Source organism: Myotis brandtii, unplaced genomic scaffold (assembly GCF_000412655.1).
Source record: "Myotis brandtii unplaced genomic scaffold, ASM41265v1 scaffold327, whole genome shotgun sequence".
NCBI classification, from domain to species: domain Eukaryota; kingdom Metazoa; phylum Chordata; class Mammalia; order Chiroptera; family Vespertilionidae; genus Myotis; species Myotis brandtii.
The window spans coordinates 529,798-553,526 of NW_005362585.1; the positions used below are offsets into that span (position 1 = coordinate 529,798).

Consider the following 23,729-nt stretch of genomic DNA (forward strand, 5'->3'; position numbering starts at 1 on the left):
TTAAAACACATAGTGCTAAGAGGGGGAGCAAACATATGTCATATACGCCAGGTCCCTTGAAACATAAGCTGTGCAGATGTTTCTTCCCTGCAGCGACTGTGTCAAGCAGCAAGGGTGGACTGGCTTCGGCATTTTCTTGAAATCTTATATTTACTTTTAGTATAATATGAATAAATACATATATTAAAAGTTTATTAACTACATTAGAGTGTATCTCCTACTAACAAGGAAATCTCTCACTAAGTCACAATTTAGTTATCAAATTCAAAAAATTTAACATTGATACAAATATTTAATCTATAGTCTTTTTTCAAATTGTGCCAGTTTTCCTAATGATACCCTTTAAAGCATTTCCCCCCATTCAGGATACAATCTAGAATCACACATTGTATTTTTTTAAGAGAGAGAGAGAAATATCGATCTGCCACCTCCCACACACGCCCTGATCAGGGATTGAACCTGCAACCTGGGTATGTGCCCTGACTGGGAATCCAACTCACAACCTTTTAGTGTATGGGACGCTCCAACCAACCGAGCCACAATGTCCAGGGCATCACATATTTCATTTAATCATTACATTCTTTTTAAAAATATTTTATTGATTTTTTTATAGAGAAGAAGGGAGAGGGACAGAGAGTCAGAAACATCGATGAGAGAGCAGCTGCCTCCTGCACGCCCCCCACTGGGGATGTGCCCGCAAGCCAGGTACATGCCCTTGACCGGAATCGAACCCTGGGACCCTCAGTCCGCAGGCCGACGCCCTATCCACTGAGCCAAACCGGTTCGGCAACCATTACATTCTTTTTAGGCACTTTTAATCTGGAACAGTAGATTTGTTCCAACATTAGCTTTGATCACGTGGTTAAAGTGACGACTGCCCGGTGATTACTCTCGCCTAAATCAAAAATGGTTGAAAGTCCTGGCTGGACAGCTCAATGAGTTAGGCAGTGGTCGGCAAACTGCGGCTCGGCAAACCGCGGCTCGCGAGCCACATGCGGCTCTCTGGCCCCTTGAGTGTGGCTCTTCCACAAAATACCGGCTCTTCCACAAAAATGCTGACTTCTGCGAATGGGCCACGAAGTTTCAATCGCACTGTACGTGCGCGCCTGCACATGGTATTTTGTGGAAGAGCCACACTCAAGGGGCCAAAGAGCCGCATGTAGCTCGCGAACCGCGGTTTGCCGACCACGGAGTTAGAGTATTGTTTGGATATGCTAAGGTTGTGGGTTCGATCTCTGGTCAGGGCACATATAAGATTCAACCAATGAGCTTTGGCTGGTGTGGCCCAGTGGCTGGACATTGACCCATGAACCAGGAGGTGATGGTTCGATTCCTGTCAGGACACATACTCGGGTTGGGGGCTCCATTCCCAGTAGGGGCCATGCAGGAGGCAGCTGATCAATGATTCACCCTCATCATTGATGTCTCTATCTCTCCCTCTCCCCTCCTCTCTCTGAAATCAAGAAAAACATATTTTAAAAAAGAATCAACCAATGAATGCATAAATAAGTGGAACAACAAATTGATGTCTCTCTCTCTCTCTAAAATCAATAATAATAAAAATTGAATGGTTGAAAAATGGTGATTTTTAACTCTATTATTTTTTCCACATTTAATAATTGTATTTTGTTGTAAGGCACTGGTATAGACTGAATGTTTTCATCGACCCCAAATTCATATGTTGAAAACCTAATGCTGTCCCTGACAAGTTTGACCTCCTCGTCCTTGGGACCAAGGAAGGAAGAAGGGAGGTTTGATTCTCCTCTCTTGCTCTAACCTCAACTATGTCAGCCTCTATGTGGATTGATCCCAATTTTAGACACCTCACTCTACATTAATGCTATAAGACATCTCTTCTCCCTTCTGTGTTAGAAAAGGGTTTCCATGAGATAGAATGCTATTTAGACTGGGTTTTTTTTAGACTGGAAATTTTATCTATGTATATAAAACCCTAATATGCAAATAGACCGAACAGTGGAACAACTGAACAACTGAACAACCAAACAACTGGTTGCTATGAAGTGCGCTAACCACCAGGGGGCACATGCAGAACATGGCGGGTGTCGGCCACGGCGGGATGGTGGAGCAGGTGAGTGGGGGCACCAGATCAAGGTGGGGCACCGGTCGCTGTCATTGGGATGAGCCTCTGGTGGTTACTGAAAATTCTTTGCTCCCATGCTGCTTGCCCCCACTGCCAGCACCTGACGCCGGCCCCAATGGCTCAATGGCTCAGCGCCTTCAGCGAGTGTGAGCAGCTGCCCACCCTGATTGCCCCTGAGGGCTTCTCCGCCTCCCCTGCTCCTGAGGGGCGATGATTGGGGCAGCAGCTGCCGCTTGCACTCGCTGCTGGCGCCGGCCCCAATCACTCCGCTCTGTCAGTGGGTACAAGTAGGATCTGTGCAGTCAGCACTTGGGAGCAGCAGCAGCTGGAGCAGAGCTGCTCCAGGGGGTTGTGGGTTCGATCTCTGGTCAGGGCACATATAAGATTCAACCAATGAGCTTTGGCTGGTGTGGCCCAGTGGCTGGACATTGACCCATGAACCAGGAGGTGATGGTTCGATTCCTGTCAGGACACATACTCGGGTTGGGGGCTCCATTCCCAGTAGGGGCCATGCAGGAGGCAGCTGATCAATGATTCACCCTCATCATTGATGTCTCTATCTCTCCCTCTCCCCTCCTCTCTCTGAAATCAAGAAAAACATATTCTATAAAATTGTCCCGAGCTTTATTGAGAAATAACTGAGAATTAGTTTTTCTATTATTCTGATCATTGGGCTTGAAAATTGAAAATGTACAAACCTACACATTTGCTTACTTTCACAAAAACATGGAAATACTATAGGTAGCATATAATGAACTTTAAAACAATTAATTGGGAAAAAAACCTTATCTGTTGGTTTAATGGTGTGTTTTTAACCAATTTGGATGACAGGAATAACAAATTCAAATGAGGTTCAATACATTTTGTTAGGAAAGACTTCTTACTTTGAGAGTACGTTATTAAAGCTGGGGACAGTGAAACAAGGGCGGGCTCAGGACAGCAGAAGCAACTGGGGAGAGACGAGGGAGGCTGCTTTGGCTCTAGAAATGCTACAGGAAAGTGAGGCCAGGCGGGGCTGCTGTCAGCTCACTGGAAAGTCAGAGAAAAGGCGGTCTTGGAGACAGGTGTAGGGGGTTAGCCCCTAACAGCTGCTACGTATTCCCCATTGCTCCCCTGCTTGCAAGTCTCAAGGGGTCACTCAGAGTTTCAGAGCTGCATACCTATGGAGGAAGAAGAGGGGGAAGGGAGGGGCGGGGGTGTACTCCCCGGAGGAAGAGTGCGCAGACTCCTAAAATAATGTTTCTTTTAGGTTTACTTGTAAATTTCCCACACTCGGACCCCAGGGTTGTATATGAAAAATGTCTTCAAGAAATATTCAGAAGTTGAAACTTCCATACTCTGCTGTAGACGGAAAACTTAGAGTTGCATTTCCACTCGTTTAAAAGTACCTTTATTTATTTTTTTTCAATTACAGTTTATTTTCATTATTATTTTGTTGACTTTAAGTTGCTGGTTTGTAGCAAGTCTCAGACCTGCACCGCCTCCCATTGGCTGGGGCAGCCCAAAGCCCACCTCCTATGCGTAGCTATTGGTTTGCTAGTGGCTCCTCTGAATTTGAAGTCCGTTGTCACATTACATGCAGGGGTGAAGGAGAATCTATCAATGCCCGTGGCATCCCAAAGCCAGCCTTCCACTGCATTGCCATTAGCTGATCTCACTGCCTGTCGGGGGCCTGGAGCGTAGAATGGCTCCCTGCAGACTGCAGCCTAGCGGAGCCAGTAGTTGAGACCGATGAGTCAGGCCACTGGGGACTGCAGCTTTATCTGGGGGTGTGCGCAGTCATGTCTCCCAAAATGGGTAGCTGAGAGAAAGGCTGCCCCATGGGTTCCCAGAGGTGGCGTTCCGTTCCTGGGAGTGGCTCAGGCACGCAGGACTGCTGGCTGGGTCCAAGATTCCTTAAGGAGGTGCCCCTGGCCTGCACCCTGTTCAAACAACTTTTTTAAAATATATTTTTTTATTGATTTCAGAGAGGAAGGGAGAAATAGAAACATCAATGAGAATCATTGACTGGCTGCCTCTGCACACCCCCTATTGGGGATCGAGTCCACAACCCGGGCATGTGCCTTTGACCGGAATCGAACCCAGAACCCTTCAGTCTGCAGGCGGACGCTCTATTCAGTGAGCAAACCAGCCAGGGCTGTCTGAATACTTTTTACCAAGCTTGAAGTACTGGAGCTCTCTCTCCTCTGTCCCTCCAGTTAGGGCAACCTGAACCTCAATTTGCTCAGCTGTAAAATGGGTAGGATTACAACCGCAGTCAGTGAACACTTCAGATTTTGTATGTTTTCCAGACATGTTTCTAAGAATTTAAAATCAACAATAATAAAAGCCAACAGCCACTTTAAAATCTTTACAATTTCCAGATGGATATTTTCTAGGTGGATGTCAGAAAACCATAATCTGCTAGTTCGGGTTTTAATTTTTGTTTTAATACGTGGTGCACCTGATGGTTTTAATGTGATGACGATGATGATAAAAATTCAAATTCATTTAAGACCTTCATGACTTGTCAAGTACCTGTGAAGAAGTACCAGGCTGAAGTTGTGCCAGTTGGGATGGGTTTGGAGTGAGTCCTTGAGAAAGAAAGCATTGCCCTTGAGTGATCCATGACCCCCTTCACCCTCCATCCTTCCTCTCCGCACAGCATGTGGCATTTTGCTCATCTTTTTGTAACAGAGCCAGAAATATGTCTTCAAACACTGTCTAGAAATTAAAGTTTTAAAACTAAAAAATACTGCCCAGCTGGCGTGGCTCAGTGTTTGAGCATTGACCCATGAACCAGGAGGTCACGGTTCAATTCCCAGGTTGTGGGCTTGATCCCCTGTGTGGAAAGTGCAGGAGGCAGCGGATCCATGATTCTCTCTCATCACTGATGTTTCTCTCTCTTCCTCTCCCTTCCTCTCTGAAATTAATCTATACTAATAAAAGGGTAATATGCTAATTAGACCAGACATCTTCTGGACATCCTTCCAGGCATCCTTCTGGACAAAGCCAAGGTGGTGGGGGCTGAGGCAGAGGCAGTTAGGGGCAATCAGGCTGGCAGGGGAGAGAAGTTAGGGGCGATCAGGCAGGCAGGCAGGTGAGTGGTTAGGAGCCTGTGGTCTCAGATTGCGAGAGGGATGTCCCAGATTGGAGAAGGTGCAGGCCAGGCTGAGGGACCCCCCCATGCACAAATTTCGTGCATCGGGCCTCTAGTAAAAATATATTAAAAAATAAAATGCACTGCACTGGCCCCAATATTCTTCTTCCTTTTGGCGCCCCTCACTGAGTTCCCACTGGAGTTTTTCCTGACCCAATGTAGTGGTATGGCTCCTGCACTGGGAGATGGGGTGGGGTCCAGAGATTCAATTTCAGAAAAGAGAATTTTTCAAAAACATTTCTCTAATCAATAATTTGAAAGAAGTCTAAATATTTAGAATTATGTTTAAAACCATTTTTTTGCCATGCACTTTTAACATAAGGTATATTTTACATTCAATAAGATGTGCCCATTTTCACTATAGAGTCTGATGAATTTTGAACTGTCCAATCACCTCTGAAAGTTCCTTCATGCCCTTCTCAGTCATTCTCTCACAAGACAATCAGTCTGATTTCCTTCACTACAGATTAGTTTTGCCTGGTTTGGAGTTTCATACAAATGGAACAATACAGTATTTCTCTTTTGTGTCTGGCTCCTTGCACTTCACCTTATGTCTATAAGATTCATAGACACATGAAGCAGTTTGTTCCCTTTTGTTGCTCCGTAGTGAAAATCATGATGTAAATGGAGCCACTTTAAAAGGGAGCTCAGAGCTGCCATCCTGGAGGAACTGCCCTCCATGTCTTATTCCTCAAACCTTTGGAATGTGTAAAGTGGGCAAAATAACCTTCGGACTAGACCTAAAGCAGCATTGTATCTCAAACAACTGTTTGCAAAGATAACAAGAAAGAAGATATTAAGACTAATGGACTGAAAATTAAAAACATTCTTTACCCTAGCTGGTTTGGCTTGGTGGATAGAGCATTGACCTGTGGTCTGAAGGGTCCCGGGTTTGATTCCGGTCAAGGGTACTTACCTCAGTTGGGTGGTGAGGATTAAAAAATAATAGTAAAGAAATCCTTCCCTACTCTTATCCTATATAATAAAGAGGTAATATGCAAATTGACCCTCACACCCTAACATCACCAGATGGCCGCCCTATGTCGTCACAAGATGGCTGCTCCTATGTTGTCACAAGATGGGGGTGACCAGGCCTGCAAGGGATGGCAGTTGGGGGGGACCAGGCCTGCAGGGGAGGGCAGTTGGGGGTGATCGGGCCAGCAGGGGAGCGGTTAGGTGTCAATCAGGCTGGCAGGGGAGTAGTTAGGGGGCTATCAGGCTGGCAGGCAGGCGAGTTGTTAGGAGCCAGCAGTCTCGGATTGTGAGAGGGATGTCTGACTGCCGGTTTAGGCCTGATCCCACAGGGGTCCCAGATTGGAGAGGGTGCAGGCTGGGCTGAGGGACATGCCCCCCCCCCCCGTGCACAAATTTCGTGCACCAGGCCTCTAGTGTCAATATATTACCTTATTTTAAAAAATTCTTTAGAATTAGCATCATACTGTTAGCTTATTTGCACTTATAAAAATGCCTTCTTTCTATTGAGGTACTTATCCCTCTTCCCTTTCTCATAAATATGCCTTGCCTTACCTCCTAATCTGAACATTATTTGAGTTTCTGCTTGAATCACTACTTTCTAAATAGCTATTCTTTGGATCTCAAAAAATGCTTGTTGTCTCTCATTTTGACCTTTTAATTTTAGGTTAACAGTAGTATTCCATGATCCCATTGTTGTACCATTCGACACTCACAGTAGCAATCCATGTAAGCTCCAGTTGCTTCGCATTCTCATCATTATGTGCTATTTATTGTCAGTCTTTTTAATTTTATCCATTGAGTGGTGGAGACAGAATAGAGAAGGGGCCATGGGAAATGGAGGTTGTATGACAGCCCAGTAAGTAGAACTTTTGTCTCTCTCTCCTTACAGGTAGAGAAAGCACTTTACAAATACAAGTTGAAGCATGTTGAAGTCCCCTCAACTAGTAACTTTTCTCTGATCCTTCCCACTTCAAAGAGGGATGCTGTGGCTCCAAACATGAGATTGTAGTCACTTCAATTACAAAAGGCTGTTGATGCTGTTGGGGAAAGAATTAAAATCTTGTGCCGACCCCGGGAATCCTCTCCACAGAGGTAGAAAGGAAAAATAGTTTTATTTATTGTAAACGTTAAATCAGACTGAGATGGACATCCCAAGCAATTTGCTAAAGAGTTTGCAGAAGACAAAAAAAAACAAAAAAACAACCCTCACCTTTTACACAGCCAGGGAGATACAACCCGTTACATGTATGTTCTCAAGAAAGACAATAACTTGTCCTCAAGTAAGAGAATTTTACAGCACCATTTGCTACACATAGTTCGCCTCAAATTCACCTGGCATTTGGCATAGCCATCTGCCCTTATCCAAAGGAAAAATAAAACCCCAATCTTTGACAAGCAGCTAACCATCTGGAGCTAGCCGCCTAGATCTAATTCCTGAGAGTTAGATAGGGACGCTATCTTCCCTGATGTTTACATTTCAAAGAGATGACTCCAAGGCCCTTACTAGTAAGAACAACATTCTTGGGTCATAAAACTGTCAGGAGGCCTATTTATCTTTTAAAGAGATTTACATACATCTCAAAGGGACAGAACAAATTTTACAAATTTCTGGCGTGTGTGTGTGTGTGTGTGTGTGTGTGTGTGTGTTTGCGTGGGTGCGCGTGTTTTAAGGAAGTGCTCTAAGAAAAGGGAGGGTGGAAAGTCTCTTTCACTTTTGACACCAGGTAAAAGTCATTTTTAGAGAAATTGTATTTACCCTTGAATTCCTCCACACATTTCGCTGCGCCTGTGCCCTATTCCATGCCCACACTCCCCCCACCCCACCCCTTCTTCACCTGGCCAACTATGACCAGACTTTCAAAACCCTTATCAACTCCTTTCCTAACGGAAGCTTGTCAGAACAGCTGCTAGGGCCAGACCCCCAGCCCGACAACACTAGAGAACGGCTCTTATCAAAAGCCATTACTCTCAGAATTGGAAAAGGTCGCAGATATTTGGTGTGTTTCCGACCCGTTTCAAAGACGGTAAAACTGAGACCCAGGAAAATCCCAACTGGCTACTTAGGGTTCCAGGTCACTGGAGCAAAAAGGGCACTTAAAGATTCAGGAAACTTAAAGTCATCTCCAAGTGACCGAAAACTTAGCCTGCTTTACTCTGCCTTGGCACATTTGGAGTTAAAGCACGCAGGTTTCCTCCTGATTGCGCCTGCGCAAATCAGGCCTTGCGAATTTGCCCCCGACCCAGACGTTTCAAGCGGCCCCTCCTAATCCGGAACACGATCCACATTCCGCCGGTCCTGCCTTGACAGACGTGACCCTCGTCCAATAAGAATAGAGGGCTGAGTCCTGCGGCGCCAATGGCGACAGCCCGAGGGGCGGTGGAGGCGGACTTTACGAGGAAACAAGAAGACAGGCTCAAGATGGAGGCGGCGGCGGCCGCTGCGGCCTGACAGGTGAGGGCGGGCCCGGCAGGGTTAGGTTTCTGGAGCGATCGCCGGGCTTGGACAGAGAGCCGGGACCGAAAGCTTAGCTCCAGGGTGACTGCGCCTGGGCCCCGGCGCCCCCCACCCGGAACCGGAGGAGTGGTTTGACCCGGGGCGAGACCATCGTCGATAGCCGGGGGTAGTGGTGGGTGGACAGGAGTCCGGGGGGCCAGGCTGCGGGGGGTGGTTTCGCCCGCTGAGGGTGGTAGCACGCCTGCGCGGAGTGGAAGGCCCTCGGTGGGCGGGTCCGTGCCGAATGGGTCTTGGGCTGTGGTGTGTTGTACCGGGATCCCCGCTAAACCTCCTTAAGGTATCTGATGACCCTTCCTTACCAACAACGGACAGTGAGTGGAGACGGGGCTCACTACTCGCTTTATTATTCTGGATCAGTGTCTCACCCACCAGGAGAATGTTTGAGGATTCTCCCTTTACGCCTCCTTAACCCACCCTAGCTTCTTCCATTGTCACCAGAAATACTAGTATGTCTGTGACCCGTTCATTCGTTGACAGGGATCCTTTGGTTTTTGTTTGTTTGTTTTATATTTTTATTGATTTTTAGAGAGGGAGAGAGACATTGAAACATCAATGATGAGAGAGTCATGGATCAGCTGCCTCCTGCACGCCCCCTACTGGGGATCGAGCCCGCAACCAGGGCATGTGCCCCGACTGGGATTGAACCCAGGACCCTACAGTCCAGGCCGATGCTCTATCCAGTGAGCCACACCAGCCAGGGCTGACAGGGATCCTTTTGGAGCCTCCCTGCTTGACCCCCATTCACCTGACCTCAGCAATGACTGGTGATGCACCATTACCCACCTGACAATGTCTGCTGATGACCACTGTCCACTCTTCTGCCGATTAGAGTCTCTAGTGACCTTTGCTAACATCTCCTTCAGCATAGTGTCTGCTGATCCTCTGTGAACTTCCTGTCACAGTCTGGTGACTCTCTTTAGCCACCTAACAGTGTCTGGGAGCCTACCATCATTACTGCCCAGGGCTTAGGGATGACCACAGGACCCTTAAGAACATTCTGGTGCAATTCCCATTTTTCCCCAAAGTAAGGGCAACATCTGATGATCTCCCATTTGTTCCCCTTCACCCTGTGTGTGACTTTTCCTTCAGCACAGGATCTGGTAACCCCCTTCTCCATTAAAAAGGTAGGACAGCCCAGCTGGTGTGGTTCAGTGATTGAACTTTGACCTATGAACCAGGAGGTCACGGTTTGATTCCCATCAGGGCACATGCCCAGGTTGTGAGCTTGATCTGCAGTAGGGGGCGTGTAGGAGGCAGCCGATCATGATTCTCTCTCATTATTGATGTGTCTATCTCACTCTCCCTCTCCCTTCCTCTCTGAAGTCAATAAAAAAAAACATTTTTATAAAAGGCAGGACAGCCTGTTCGTGTCCATTATGTATCTGGCACACCCGGGTGCAGTGCGTGCTGACTTCTCCATTAGTCCCCAGCAGACTTTGTACTCCTGTGCCCTCCAGGACAGTGTGTGCTGTCTCTCATTGTGTTATCACACCCCCACCTGGCCCCATGCAGAGACCTTGGCAGAGCTGAGCAGAGGAGGAACTGGACCGACTTCAAGGTGTTACTAAGTTCCCTTGGACAGCTTTGTGGAAATGAGGCTGCTGGGGGTGATGTGGAGCCTGCAGATTGACATTTTCTGTCTCCTGCCGCTGCGATTCCAGACTATCATTATTGGACCACTGACTTCCCTCTCTGTCTTCTAGGAGCCCCATGGCACCTGCCCAGCCCCACCTCAGCCCATCTTGACAAAGTCCTAGGCTCCATGGAGCCACCACGGGGCCCCCCTGCCAACGGGGCCGAGCCGTCCCGGGCAGTGGGCACTGTCAAAGTGTACCTGCCCAACAAGCAACGCACAGTGGTGAGTCTGATGGGAGCAAAACTGGCAGGGGTGCAGGTGGACCCAGTTGTAAATCTTGGATCAGAAGGGTAGCTAGGGATGGATGGAAGATTTCGCCAAGGGATAGGAGAGTCGGCTGGGATCCCAGTAGGGCTCTAACCCCCTCCCCCATCCCCCCCATCTACACAGGTGACTGTCCGGGATGGCATGAGTGTCTACGACTCTCTAGACAAGGCTCTCAAGGTGCGGGGTCTCAATCAGGATTGTTGCGTGGTCTACCGGCTCATCGAAGGGTAAGTGTGGCAAACACACACACTGCCCTCTGGGTGCCCAGTCTCCTATCCCCTCCTCAGAGTCATCTGACTCCTTCTTCACTCTGTTGTGGAGTGTCCATTAGTCTTCCCTTAGTTCAGTGAATCCGTGAGTCCAACCAGCTTGTGTTTCATTACTTCATTAGTTCATTGGCCTGTAAGGTCAACAACACACTCTCTGCTTGGTCCCCAACAAGTCTTCACCTGCTCCATCTATTTTGTTCATTTATTTTGTTCTTTCGCTATTTCATTGATTTGTCAGCTCTCTCCTACCTCTGCTTTCCCATATTCTGTCTGCTGAGTTGGGCCTCGCTGACCTTCCACTTATTCGTTTGTTCTGGGGTTCCTTAATATTTTTACTCAATTCACACATTGCTTTTTATTTGTTGTTTCAATCAAATGCCTCATCAGCCGTTTTTTTCAGAGGCTTGCTTAGCACTTCTGAGACTTAGTTGTTAATTCAGCATCTCATTTGCTCATCACCTGATGGGTGAGAGCATGGACTCGTCACACTGTCGTGCCACTCACAATCTCTGAGGCATTAGGCAAGTGAGCCACTTTATCCCTCTGAGCCTCAGCTTCCCCATCTGGGAAGTGGGGCAATGATAGTAACTAGTTCCTAGGGTTGCTGTGATAAGAATGGAACATGCCAGATATTACTCCACGGATAGCCGACTTGGAGGACTTTCAGGGATTCCTTGCCTTCCCAGGGCCCCTGTCCACCCTCCTACTCACTCCCTTCCTTGCCTCCTGCAGGCGAAAGACAGTCACTGCCTGGGACACAGCCATTGCCCCCCTGGATGGCGAGGAGCTCATTGTTGAGGTCCTTGAAGATGTCCCACTGACTATGCACAATTTTGTGAGTGCAGGGTGGATAGTGGGGACAGACCCTGGGTGTGTGTGTGGGGGGGTCCTTGACCAGGCCTCAACCTTCCCTGCTCTGTGGCAACAGGTACGGAAGACGTTCTTCAGCCTGGCGTTCTGTGACTTCTGCCTTAAGTTTCTGTTCCATGGCTTCCGCTGCCAAACCTGTGGCTACAAGTTCCACCAGCATTGTTCCTCTAAGGTCCCCACAGTCTGTGTTGACATGAGTACCAACTGCCGACAGTGAGCCTGGCCTGGGGTGGGGTGGTGGTGGGGTGTGGGGAGGACAGATGCCCAGACACTAGAGTCTTATACATGGCTGACCCTTATCCCCTTGCTCTATACCCTAATGCCCTCAAGGTACTACCACAGTATCCAGGATTTGTCCGGAGGCTACAGACAGCATGAGGCTCCCTCCAACCGTCCTCTGAATGAGCCACTAACCCCTCAGGGTTCCAGGTAGGGATGCCTAAGCTGAAAGGCTGCTGTCCAAATAAAAAGATCTGGAGACCATAAGCCATTTGTTTTCCAACTACAAGTGAAAGTTTATTTGGGAAGTCACAGAGCCTGCCTGGGTAGCTCAGCTGGTTGGAGCATCATCCCGTGCACCAAAAGGTTGCCAGTTCAATTCCTGGTCAGGGCACATACCTGGGTTACGGGTTCGATCCTTGGTCAGGGCATGTATGGAAGGCAACTGATGGATGTTTCTCACATCAATGTCCTCTCTCTTTCCCCCTGCCTCTTGGATGAGGATTTAAAAAAAAAAGATAAATAAAGTAAAAGAAAATCACAGAGGTAGAAAAAGTGAGCCACCTGGGCTGTGGGGGCTCAGGACACAAATTACAGAGGCAAAAGAAGGGCTCTTGGAGCTTAGGAGAGAGAGAGAGCACCCTGAGGGAAGAAGAGGGGGAAAATGCCAGGTGTGTTCCAGAGAGACAGAGAGAGAGAATGCCAACCACAAGCCATTCTTCATTTACTTGACAAACATTTGCTGAGCACCTACAAGTGTAGGTAAGGGCATCAAGCTTTGGGACCTTGAGTAAATCACCCAATGTTTCTAGGCCTCAGATTTCTCATCTGTAAAGAGGGGATAATGATACTTTTTACCACATATCGTTCTGGTGAGAGTTAAATGAATTAAGATGTGTCCAGTGCTTGGAAGAAGATGCAGTGCAGGGTATAAGTTCTTATTCATTATAAACATGTATATGTTTATGCTCAAGCCTTTCCATTTTGAAATACATGTTATTTTATTATAAGTTCCCTTTTATTTCTCCTTTATGTTAAGTATTTCTATATAAAAATACATTATTGCTCTAATATATCAAAAGTTTATAACATGCATTTTATGTCTATTATATATCTTATAACATCTATATTTATATGGTATATGTTAATATATCATGTGTTAGATTTATATTTTTTATATAATGTAGAACAGATGTTTTTATGTAATATATAAAATAATAAAGTTAGGGCATTATGTTATTTTTAATTATGGGATGAATTATGTATGAATTTCATTTAAGGATAGTGGGAGGGAACATTAAGAAATACTTTTGTGGCACTAGCTGGTTTGGTTCAGTGGATAGAGTGTTGGCCTGCGGACTAAAGGGTCCCAGGTTCGATTCCAGTCAAGGGCACATGCCTGGGTTGTGGGCTCCATCCCCAGTGTGGGGTGTGCAGGAGGCAGCCGATCAATGATTCTCTTATCATTGATGTTTCTATCTCTCCCTCTCTGAAATCAATAAAAAAATATATATTTTAAAAAGAAATACTTTTGTGCCCTAGCTGATTTGACTCAGTGGATAGAGCATCGGACCATGGACTGGAGGGTCCTGGGTTTGATTCTGGTCAAGGGCATATACCTTTGTTGCAGGCTCCATCATGCAGGAGGCAACCAATATATGTGTCTCTCCCACATTGATGTTTCTCTCTGTCTCTCCCTCTCCTACTCTCTCTAAAAATCCATGGAAAAGTATCCTCAGCTGAAGATTAACAACAACAAAAAGAATTTTTGTAATGTTATATATATATATAACATATATGTATAATATAAATAACATATATGTATAACATGTACATATAGCATATCCTATATACAAATCGACCGAATGGTGGAATGACCAGTCACTATGATGCGCACTGACCACCAGGGGGCAGACGCTCAACACAGGAGCTGCTCCTGGTGGTCAGTGCGCTCCCACAGGGAGAGTGCCGCTCAGCTAGCGGCTGGCAAGTGCAGTGGTGGTGGGAGCCTCTCCCGCCTCTGCTGCAGGCAGGCAGTAAGGAGCGAGGGGTCCCGGACTGGGAGAGCCCTGGATTGCGAGAAGGATGTTTGACTGCTGGCTTAGGCCCAATCCTCAGGGGGGATTGGGCCTAAGCCAGCAGGCAGACATCCCCCGAGGGGGCGCAGGCCGGGCTGAGGGACACCCCTCTAGTGCACGAATCTTGTGCACCAGCTCTCTAGTATAACATAATATGTATAGTTTGAAACATTACCATTTTAATATAAATCATATATCATATAACACATGATATACTTGAATAGTACATATAGTTATAAAGTATTATATATTACTCTTTCCTCCACTATCAGTGTGGCTCATTGTCCCTCCTTTAGGTCTTTCCTCAGATGTCACCTCCTTAGAGAAGCCCTTCCTGATATCACCAGTGACACTTTCTGTCTCCTTATTTTGCTTTATTTTTTCCTTTATTGCACCTATCACCATCAGACGCATTAAGTATTCTTTTTTTTCTTTTCTTTTCTCTTTCCCTACTGGAACATCAGCCCCATGAGGGTAAAAACTTTTGTTTTGCCCACAGTTTTTTTCAATACCTAGCATGGTATCTGGCATACAGCAGGTACTCAATAAGTGTTTCTTGAACAAATGAATAATAATACTAACAGTAAATGTTTGCTCTGTGTGAGCTAATCACATGTTTATGATGGGGCGGGGCAGGGGAGGGCGGCTTGACTGGTCCTCCCATTCATTGGACAGTGATTTCAAGTCTCTCCCCTGGCAGCTCCAGCTCCCAGCACCGAGACCCTGAACACTTCCCCTTTCCTGCCACGGCCAACGCCCCCCTGCAGCGCATCCGCTCCACGTCTACTCCCAACGTCCATATGGTCAGCACCACAACCCCCCTGGACTCCAGTCTCATCCAGGTTGGTGTCGAGGGGGCAGTCACGGGGAACCACAAGGCAGAGGGGGAGCCATTCCTGTTGGCCTCCACTTCTCTCTGACTGCTCTCCCTCTTCTTCCAGCTCGCTGCCCAGAGTTTCAATGCTGAAGGTGAGCCCCCCGCTACCTGTGCCCTGAGCCCCCCTGCCCCCTACTTGCCTCCACTCACATCCTCTTCACAACCACAGCTGCTGGTAGTAGAGGTGGCAGTGATGGAGCGCCCCGGGGGAGCCCCAGCCCAGCTAGTGTGTCCTCGGGGAGGAAGTCCCCACATTCCAAGTCCCCCTCAGAACAGCGGGAGAGGAAGTCCTTGGCTGATGACAAGAAGAAAGTGGTAAGCTCCAGGGGGAACCTGTGGGGGGCACCACAGGCTGAGCGATAAGGGATGTGGGCAGGCCCCTGAGATGCCGCCCATGTGGCCCACAGAAGAATCTGGGGTACCGGGACTCGGGCTATTACTGGGAGGTGCCACCCAGTGAGGTGCAGCTGCTGAAGAGGATCGGGACGGGCTCGTTTGGCACCGTGTTTCGCGGGCGGTGGCATGGCGATGTGGCTGTGAAGGTGCTCAAGGTGGCCCAACCCACAGCTGAGCAGGCCCAGGCCTTCAAGAACGAGATGCAGGTGCTCAGGTGAGATTGCACGTGTGTGTGGAAGCGGGGAGAGGGCAGTGGGCATGGCCTTGGCACCTCCAGGGAAAGGCCATGCCCGGGCGCTTCTGCACATCACCTGTGTTTGTGTCGTTGCAACCATAAACGTTAAGTTGTATCAAGAGTGTCCCTCTCCCCTCTGGGAAACAGGTATGTCTAGAGGACCTCTGATGATGTGATTGTTTGTGTTTGGGTTAATACTGACATTAATTAACAGCTCTGGCTCTAAAACGTGGGTCTTGTTTGCCTGCTGTGAAATGGGCAGGGGTGGGGAACCTTTTTTCTGCCAAGGGCCATTTGGATATTGATAACATCATTTGAAAACCATACAAAATTATCAACTTGAAAATTAGCCTGCTGTATTTGGTCAGACATATAATTAACTCACCCCTAGTGCCTTGGCAGGGCCAGTCCAAATGATTTTCGGGCCTTATATGGCCCAAGGGCCAGGCATTCCCAACCCCTGCCATAGGACATCATTAACACCATTGAGTGCGCTTACATGAATAGCATAATGCTAGTTAACTGCATTGCCAGGAAGGCTTGCATCCTTTCTCTTCTGCTTGTACTGCGTCATTAGTATTATGCTTATTGTGTTGCATTCTTGTCATTAATTTATTATGATAATGCCATTATTTAAAGAATAGTATTACAGTTGACCCTTGAACAACACGGGTCCACTTATACGTGGGCCTTTTTTCAACCATATTGTAAATGTGTTTTCTCTTCCTCATATTTTCTTAACAGTTTCTTTCCTCTAGCTTATTTTATTGTAAGAATATAGTATATATAGTATATAACATACAAAATATTTGTCAATCAACTATGTTATCAGTAAGACTTCTGGTCAACAGTAGGCTATTAGTAGTTAAGTTTTAGGGAGTTGAAAATTATATGTGGATTTTTAACTGCATGGGGGATCAGTGCTCCTAACCGATGTGTTGCTCAAGGGTCAACAGTATTAACTATAATCATAACCATAATTTAATTATTGTTTAATTAATGATTGTAGTTGCTCTACTTAACATGTCATTAATACTATATTAGCTCATTTGTGCTGAGTGTTCCCTTTTTGCCGCTCTAGTTACTACCACTGCAAGGCTTGCTGGCATGGGCTTTCCTCTCTGACAGATGAGCACAGTTGTGTTAGAGTTGATGTTCTAACCCCTTGTGCTATTTTAATATTTATCCTCATAATGGATGCCATAGTAAGAAAACTTTTTTCCTCTGTGAAATAGCAATGATTTGAGCATGCTGTTAATTTGCATTACATTAATGTTTTAACCATAATATGACTGCCATGAAGAATGCTTATGTGCTGTTATTGGCTCTGACATGGCAAAATCGCAGAGCATCACTGATGTTACAGTTGACCCTTGAACAATGTGGGGGTCAGGGGTGCCGACCTCACTGCACAGTCGAAAATTTGTGTGGAACTTTAGACTCCCCCCAAACTTAGTTGTCCCCATGCGGATTGGTTCTAGGACCCCCCAACAGATACAAAAATCTTCAGATGTTCAAATTCCTTATATAAAATGGTATAGATCAGTGCATACAGTCAGATTTCGGAATCCGTGGACTCCCAACCTCAGATCGAAAACTGTACAGGTAATTTATGGAAAATATCCATGTATAAGTGGATCTGTGCAGTTCAAGCCTATGCTGTTCAAGGGTCAACTGTATTTACACTTGTGCTACCATAACTGCAGTTAATCCTTCTATAAGGAATGAAGGTTTTCTTCTAAATTAGGGTTGATCTATTCATATGTGACAGAGTTCCCCATGAGGTAGAGCCAGGTACCTAGGAGCAATAACAAGGACAGTGACCTTTACAGAGGGCTTACTTGTGTTCGTTGCTGTTGTATGTGCCTTACAGATTATTTACTCACTCCCAACATCTGCATAAGATAGCTAATATAATTATCACATTTGAGGGAAATGAGACACAGATTACTAGTAAGTGTCCTCCTGAGGTTGCACAGTGAGTACCTGGGGAAGCCTGGATTGGAACATAGGATCTCACTTGAGTCCAAAGCCCAACTTCCTTACTGCTAAGCCTCTTGTGGTGATCAATAGGATATAATCACATCACTGATATTTTTACCTGGCATTTATCAATATTACACGGCTATAGCATAATATTGATAAGTTGGCATTCCACTTTCTTGTTTGTAGAATGGTCACAGGCCCAGGTAATAGTCAGGGTCAGAGGTATGGCAGGTGTTGGTGATTAAGACCCTACTGGGTGGCAGAGGGTTGGGGGTAGTCATCCATCCCTCCTGCTTTTGTTGGGAGACTCGGATGAAGAAGCTCAGAACGTAAGCCCCAGCTCCGAATCAGCCCAGCAAAGATATCTCACAGAGTCATTGAATCTGACTAGGTCTGGCCCTGAGCTTCCTAAAAGGCAGGGTGGAAATGTTGACAGAAGAGGGCAGTGAACAGCATATTCCTAATGCTCAGAAAGTGAGTGACAGTTGCTCTTTTCCCTCCCTGCCTGCAGGAAGACACGTCATGTCAACATCTTGCTGTTCATGGGCTTCATGACCCGGCCGGGGTTCGCCATCATCACACAGTGGTGCGAGGGCTCCAGCCTCTACCACCACCTGCATGTGGCCGACACACGCTTCGACATGGTCCAACTCATTGATGTGGCCCGGCAGACTGCCCAGGGCATGGAGTGAGCCTCCTGGCCTAGGGACTAGGAAGGGGGCTGGGGAACCTGGGGGAGGGAGATGAGGTAGCCCCCAGCCAATTTGCCACCCACTTCCACCCCCACAGCTACCTCCATGCCAAGAACATCATCCACCGGGATCTCAAGTCTAACAGTATCTATCTGTCCCAGTCTCAGAGCTGGGGTGGGGTGAGGACTTAGAGAGATGTGTCTTGTGCTGGGGGGGGGGGTTCTGAGGATGAATAGGGAGGGGCATGTGTCACATGGCCCTTGCCAGGTGGCAGAGCTGTGGCTGGTGAGGAACCTTTAGTAGGGTCTCCTGGTCAGGAGTCAGAGTTGTGGCTTGTTCAGGTGCTGTTCTTGGGACTCTGGTCAGAGTTTGTGTGGCAGTTGTGGAAGGCATTATAGAGAGTTCCTGATCAGGGTCACAGGTATGGTGGGTATGGGTGCCTTTAGAGGGGCTTCCTATTCAGAAGTCAAGGGGCCAAGTGTAGGGGGCACTAATTGGAGCTCCCACTCAAGTCAAGGTTGTGGTGGGTTTGTGTGACATTGGGGGACTTCTGGTCAGGGTTAGAGGCATGACTGGTTTGGAGGTGTTAATGAGAGCCCCCTAGTCAGGGTGAGAGGTGTGGCTATTGGGAGTCTTGTAGTGGCCCTTGACCACGGTGGACATCTTCCTGCATGAGGGGCTCACAGTGAAGATCGGCGACTTCGGCCTGGCCACGGTGAAGACAAGATGGAGCGGGGCTCAGCCCTTGGAGCAGCCCTCAGGCTCTGTGCTGTGGATGGTGAGTTGGGCCAGGGGCATGTAGGGCCATGGGCTGCAGGGCTGGGCCATGGGGTGCCGAGTGGGTGCTGGGCCATGGGGTGCCGAGTGGGTGATAGGGATGCCTGTTTGGACTGCTCACGTTTCCCCTCATGTGGGTGGCTCTGAGTTGTACCCAGTGTGGCTAGTGGGATCTGGAACTATGGGCCAGCCATTGGCTGACCTTCATGGTTCTCCTGCCTGGTCTGGCCTATCGAAGGCGGCTGAGGTGATCCGTATGCAGGACCCGAACCCCTACAGCTTCCAGTCGGATGTCTACGCCTATGGGGTTGTGCTCTACGAGCTCATGACCGGCTCCTTGCCTTATAGCCACATTGGCAGCCGTGACCAGGTGAGCCCCACGCCTTACCTGTAATTTCCCAGGCTAAGGGACCCCCCTCAGCCCCTAAACCCCAGATTTTCTCCTTTGCACAGACCAAGAATGCCACATTTCCTCCAGAAACCCCAAATTTTCTGCGCTTAGAACTCCCACAATCCTCTGAATCTCCTGTACCCAGAATCCCCTTCCCCCACAGCCACAATCCTCTGGGTCCTCAAAGTTCAGAAACTCCTGAATCTCCTATGCTCAGAAACCCCTTCAGCCCCCCAACACCCAGAAGTCCTCTGGACCCCTCGACAACTACCAGTCCTTTGGCTCGTAGTCCTTGTACTCAAAATCCTGCAAGTCCCCAAAGCCCAGAATCTCATTTCTCTCAGAAACAGAATTCCTCTGTGCCTCTGTAGTACAGAAACCCACAATTATTCAGGCCTTGGGTATTTGGCAGGTTTTGGGGCCCTGGCATCCACAATACTCTAGGCCCCAGACTCTCACAGTTGTCCAGATCCAAGGCAGGCCTTCAGAAACCGAGGATCCTCTAGACTCCAGATACCAATAGTCCTACAGGCCACATGGACCCATAGTCCTCAGGCCCCAGACCCCCACGGAAATACAAGCTCCTGAGGGCTAGAATACTTTAGCCCCCTCCAGACCCAGAAGTTCACATTTCTCCCAGACTCAATACTTCCCAGGTCCCTAGGCCCCCTAGAAACCTATGGACCCATAATCCTCTCGGCCCTAGACACCTGAAATCCTTGACTTTCCTCAAGCTTAAATCCCTGTGTTCTGCTAGCAGAGATTCCTTGCAAGGCCTCAGAGACCCAGAATCCGTGGATTCACAAGATACCACAATCCTCAGAGCCCCAATACCCAGAATCCCTAGTTCCCCCAAAGGAGCCTTCTAAGTTTCTTGAGAACTGAAATTCTCCAAGCCTTCCAGCCCAGATCCCTAGATCAGCCATTTCTGTCCCCCCCCCCCCCCCACCCCCCCCCCAGATTATCTTTATGGTGGGCCGCGGCTATCTGTCCCCGGACCTCAGCAAAATCTCCAGCAACTGCCCCAAGGCCATGCGGCGCCTGCTGTCTGATTGCCTCAAGTTTCAGCGAGAGGAGCGGCCCCTCTTCCCCCAGGTGGGCCGGGTAGGAGGGCTGGATACTCTGGGGAGGGGACTCTGAGAAGGAGGAAGACTCTGAGATGTGAATGTGAACCATGCGTGTTCAGTGCTCAGAGGAATAGAATGTGTGTGTATATACTTCCCTGTAAGGTTGGGGTCTGGTGGTATTGGGGTGCCCGTGTGACTGGATTCCCCTCCTCATGCTACCCTGCCCCTAGATCCTGGCCACCATTGAGCTGCTGCAGCGGTCACTCCCCAAGATTGAGCGGAGTGCCTCCGAACCCTCCTTGCATCGCACCCAGGCTGATGAGTTGCCCGCCTGCCTACTCAGCGCAGCCCGCCTTGTGCCTTAGGCCCCGCCCCCAGCCACCAGGGAACCAATCTCAGCCTTCTACACCAAGGAGCCTTGCTCACCAACCAATCAATGTTCCATCTTTGCCCTGATACTGCCTCGGGATTCCCCATTTCTGCCCTGGGAGATGAGGGGGTCCCCATGTGTTTTCCAATTTCTCTGGAACTGGGGGGACCCCAAAAGATTGAGACCACAGCCTCATCCATAGTTCAGTTTTCTCTTGACTTTGGGGATACTTCTAAATTTGGGAGCTCCTCCATCTACAATGGCTGGGATTTGTAGCAGGGATTCCACTCAGAAACCTCTCTGGAATTTGTGCCCGATGTGCCTTCCACTGGATTTTGGGGTCTCCAGCACCCCATGTGGATTTGGGGGGGTCCCTTCTGTGTCTCCCCTGTCATTCAAGGACTCCCCCCTTTCTTCACCAAGAAGCACAGAATTCTGCTGGGCCTTTGCTTGTTTATTTTGCTTCCCGACTCTTCTCGTGGGGTTCAGAGCCGCTGAGGGGTGGGGGTGAGTCCAGGCAAGGAGTGGAGGTTGGGGGAAGGTGCAGACCACACAAACAGCGCCACTGCACGCATCACCACAGGCGGCACGATGAACGAGGACCACATATGCCAAGCACACCACGAGAGGAGGCCACGTCAGTCACAGACACAGACATCACAGCAAAGGTGGGGAAGTGGGGGACCACTGGCCTTTCATGTGCAAAGGATTCTGGGAGGATGGGTGGAGTTTGCATATTTAGAGAGAGCTGTCAGAGGCAGGAAAGTGGGGCAGAGGTCCCTGGGGAACTGAGGGGTCCTACCAGAGGGAGGAGCTCCCAATGTATTGAATAGAGTTGGGAGAGGAGGTGAAGGGAAATCCTTATGGGACTGGGTGGTGGCATTGGAAGAGGTGGGTCTCCAGAAATGGGAGATCCGTGAAAGAGAGCTCAAAGGTAGGGGTTTCTTAAGGATTTGGGAAATTTTGGTGGGGAACTAAGTGTGCTTGAGCGATCTCAGACCAGGAGTATGGTTTTCAAGGAATTTCAGGACCCCAGGAGGGGACTCTGTGATGTAGGGCCAGAATGGGTTGCCTGGTGTTCGGGAACTTCTGGAAAGGAAACCATACTTTGGGAGTGGAGGTCCTCAGGAATTTGGAGGTGACCAGGAATGGGCTTCCCAAGAACTTGGGAATTCCAAACATGAGAAATAGGTTTAGGACCAGAAGTGAGGTTTCCTTAGGGACGTGGGCATTCTGAGGAGTGAGAAGAAGGATCTTGGTGAACCAGGAGAGGGCTTCTCAAGGGAGTTGGAGATTCCAAAAGTGAGAAGTGGATTCAGGGCCCAGAGAGGGGTTACCCAGGGATATTGGGGGTTCTCAGGGTGGGGTGTCAGTCGGAGAAGAGGCTGGCGAAAGACTTCCTCAGGCTGCGGATGGTCTCAGCTTTCACCTCGTCCTGGCTAAGGCTGGGCCTGGGCGGGGCTGGCTCTGGAAGGTTGAAGGCATTGGTCAGAGACTGGGATTTGCTAGAGAGAGACAAGGTGGAGGAGGTGTGGGAGGAAGGGGAGAAGAGGAAGGGAGGAGGGGGAGAGAAACACAATGTTACCCCAGGCCCAGCCCCAGCCCCAGCCCTGTCCCTCTGGTCCTGGGGCGGTGCCTGTGACCCTCCCCCCCCCATCAGCATGGTCCTGGTCCCTTATGGGTTATCAGGTGGGAGTCGGGGAGCCCTGGTCCAGGCCAGGAGCACTGGGATCTAAGGTAAAGAAGTCTGGGATTAATGGGAAGAGTCTTGGACTGAATCTTCTCTTCAAATCTGGGATAGACTGGGAGGAATTTGATAGAAAGATGAAGATGGACAGGGAGGTATCCAGTCCAAGGGTAAGGAGTCCAGGAGGGAGGGGGCTTATACCAAGGACGGGCTGGGAGGGACAAATCTAAGGGGGAGCAGTTGGGTGGGGCAGTGAGGACTTTTGAGCTAAGGTGGGAGCAGGTCTGGAACAGACAAGAAGAGGCAGAGGATGGTGTGATGACTTGGGAGGAGACAGATGGACCAGGAGGATTTGGGGATAGACCAGAAAGGAGCCTGACCAGCGATTTTCAACTGGTGTGCTACAAGAATTTTAAAATATGCAATACGTGACTATGTAGTTAGAGGACCAACCTCTTTTCCCTTAGATTGTCAAATTTTTAAAAAATGACAACAGAGGCAACACAATAGCTGTCCGGTGTGAATGAAAGTTATACCTATTTTTTGGGGGGGGTCACATTGGCAAAAGTATTTTTTGGTGTGCCGCAGTGCCATGAGATGAAAAGTGTGTTGAAAATCGCTGGCCTACACTGTAGGAAAAGTATGGGGCTGACTGGAAAGAGTGTGACGTGAACTGGGTGGTAGGGGTGGGTGGGGGCATTGGCTGGGAGGAGTCAGGTTGGGCTTGGAGGAGTCAAGGAGGATTAGTTTGGCCAGGAAGGCTCCGAGATGGGAGGAAGATTTGGGAGGAGGACTTGGTGGGCAGGGAGATACTGAAGGAGGCTCAGCTAGGTGCCCAGGCTGGAGGAGGGGACTGGGAAGACTCTGAACTGAAAGTGGGGTTTCTCTGGGATTCTGGCACCAAATCTCTCAGATGGAGGGAAAAGAACCTGGGATGGAAGGCAAGAGCCTCTGGACTGAAAGCGGTGATAGTTTGGGGGAGGGGTCTGGCACAGCCTGGAGAGAGAGCTCTCAGGGCCCCTGGATGGGATCTGGGTCTGAGGAGCTGGGGAGCTGGGGCTGCTCTCCTGGTGCAGGGGCAGGTTTTGTGAGCAGCAAGGCAAGGGCTGCTGAGGGGTCCCCTTACTTGAGCTGGGGGTGCGGGGGTCCCCCGGCAGCAGCCGTGGCAGGTGGGGGCACAGC

The 23,729-nt window shown here is 48.8% G+C and overlaps 2 protein-coding genes across 9 annotated transcripts in view; one reads left to right on the plus strand and one right to left on the minus strand.

Annotated features, from left to right (window-relative positions):
• Window positions 1-8,563: 8,563 nt before the first annotated feature.
• Window positions 8,564-21,302, plus strand: ARAF (A-Raf proto-oncogene, serine/threonine kinase). Of its 8 annotated transcripts, none has more exons than XM_005871015.2 (16): window positions 8,564-8,667; window positions 10,434-10,588; window positions 10,757-10,860; window positions 11,635-11,737; window positions 11,831-11,985; window positions 12,103-12,201; window positions 14,755-14,911; window positions 15,011-15,038; window positions 15,116-15,261; window positions 15,354-15,556; window positions 18,075-18,251; window positions 18,323-18,399; window positions 18,915-19,033; window positions 19,271-19,402; window positions 20,384-20,518; window positions 20,721-21,302. In XM_005871015.2, exons 2-16 carry the CDS (start codon window positions 10,493-10,495, stop codon window positions 20,853-20,855), a joined length of 1,866 nt encoding a protein of 621 aa, XP_005871077.1. In that variant the 5' UTR covers window positions 8,564-8,667; window positions 10,434-10,492; the 3' UTR covers window positions 20,856-21,302. The 8 variants fall into 8 exon arrangements, with proteins under 8 accessions (XP_005871077.1, XP_005871073.1, XP_005871078.1 ...); XM_005871011.2 differs by having other exon boundaries at window positions 18,353-18,399; XM_005871016.2 differs by having other exon boundaries at window positions 14,770-14,911.
• SYN1 (synapsin I) overlaps window positions 21,300-23,729 on the minus strand; it is a 30,052-nt gene continuing 27,622 nt past the window's right edge. Inside the window, exons 13-14 of the mRNA XM_005871021.2 lie at window positions 23,674-23,729; window positions 21,300-22,365 (exon numbers count right to left, since the gene is read on the minus strand). Of these exons, the coding sequence (XP_005871083.1) occupies window positions 22,230-22,365; window positions 23,674-23,729 (192 nt within the window). The 3' untranslated portion in view covers window positions 21,300-22,229. The remainder of the gene's footprint in view (window positions 22,366-23,673) is intronic.

Bases quoted from the DNA above. Each gene is read 5' to 3' on its own strand.
- ARAF (XM_005871015.2), top strand. From the start codon at position 10,493: ATGGAGCCACCACGGGGCCCCCCTGCCAACGGGGCCGAGCCGTCCCGG. The intron at 15,557-18,074 runs GTGAGATTGCAC...CCCTGCCTGCAG, and splicing joins AACGAGATGCAGGTGCTCAG to GAAGACACGTCATGTCAACA. The intron at 18,252-18,322 runs GTGAGCCTCCTG...GGTAGCCCCCAG, and splicing joins CAGACTGCCCAGGGCATGGA to CCAATTTGCCACCCACTTCC.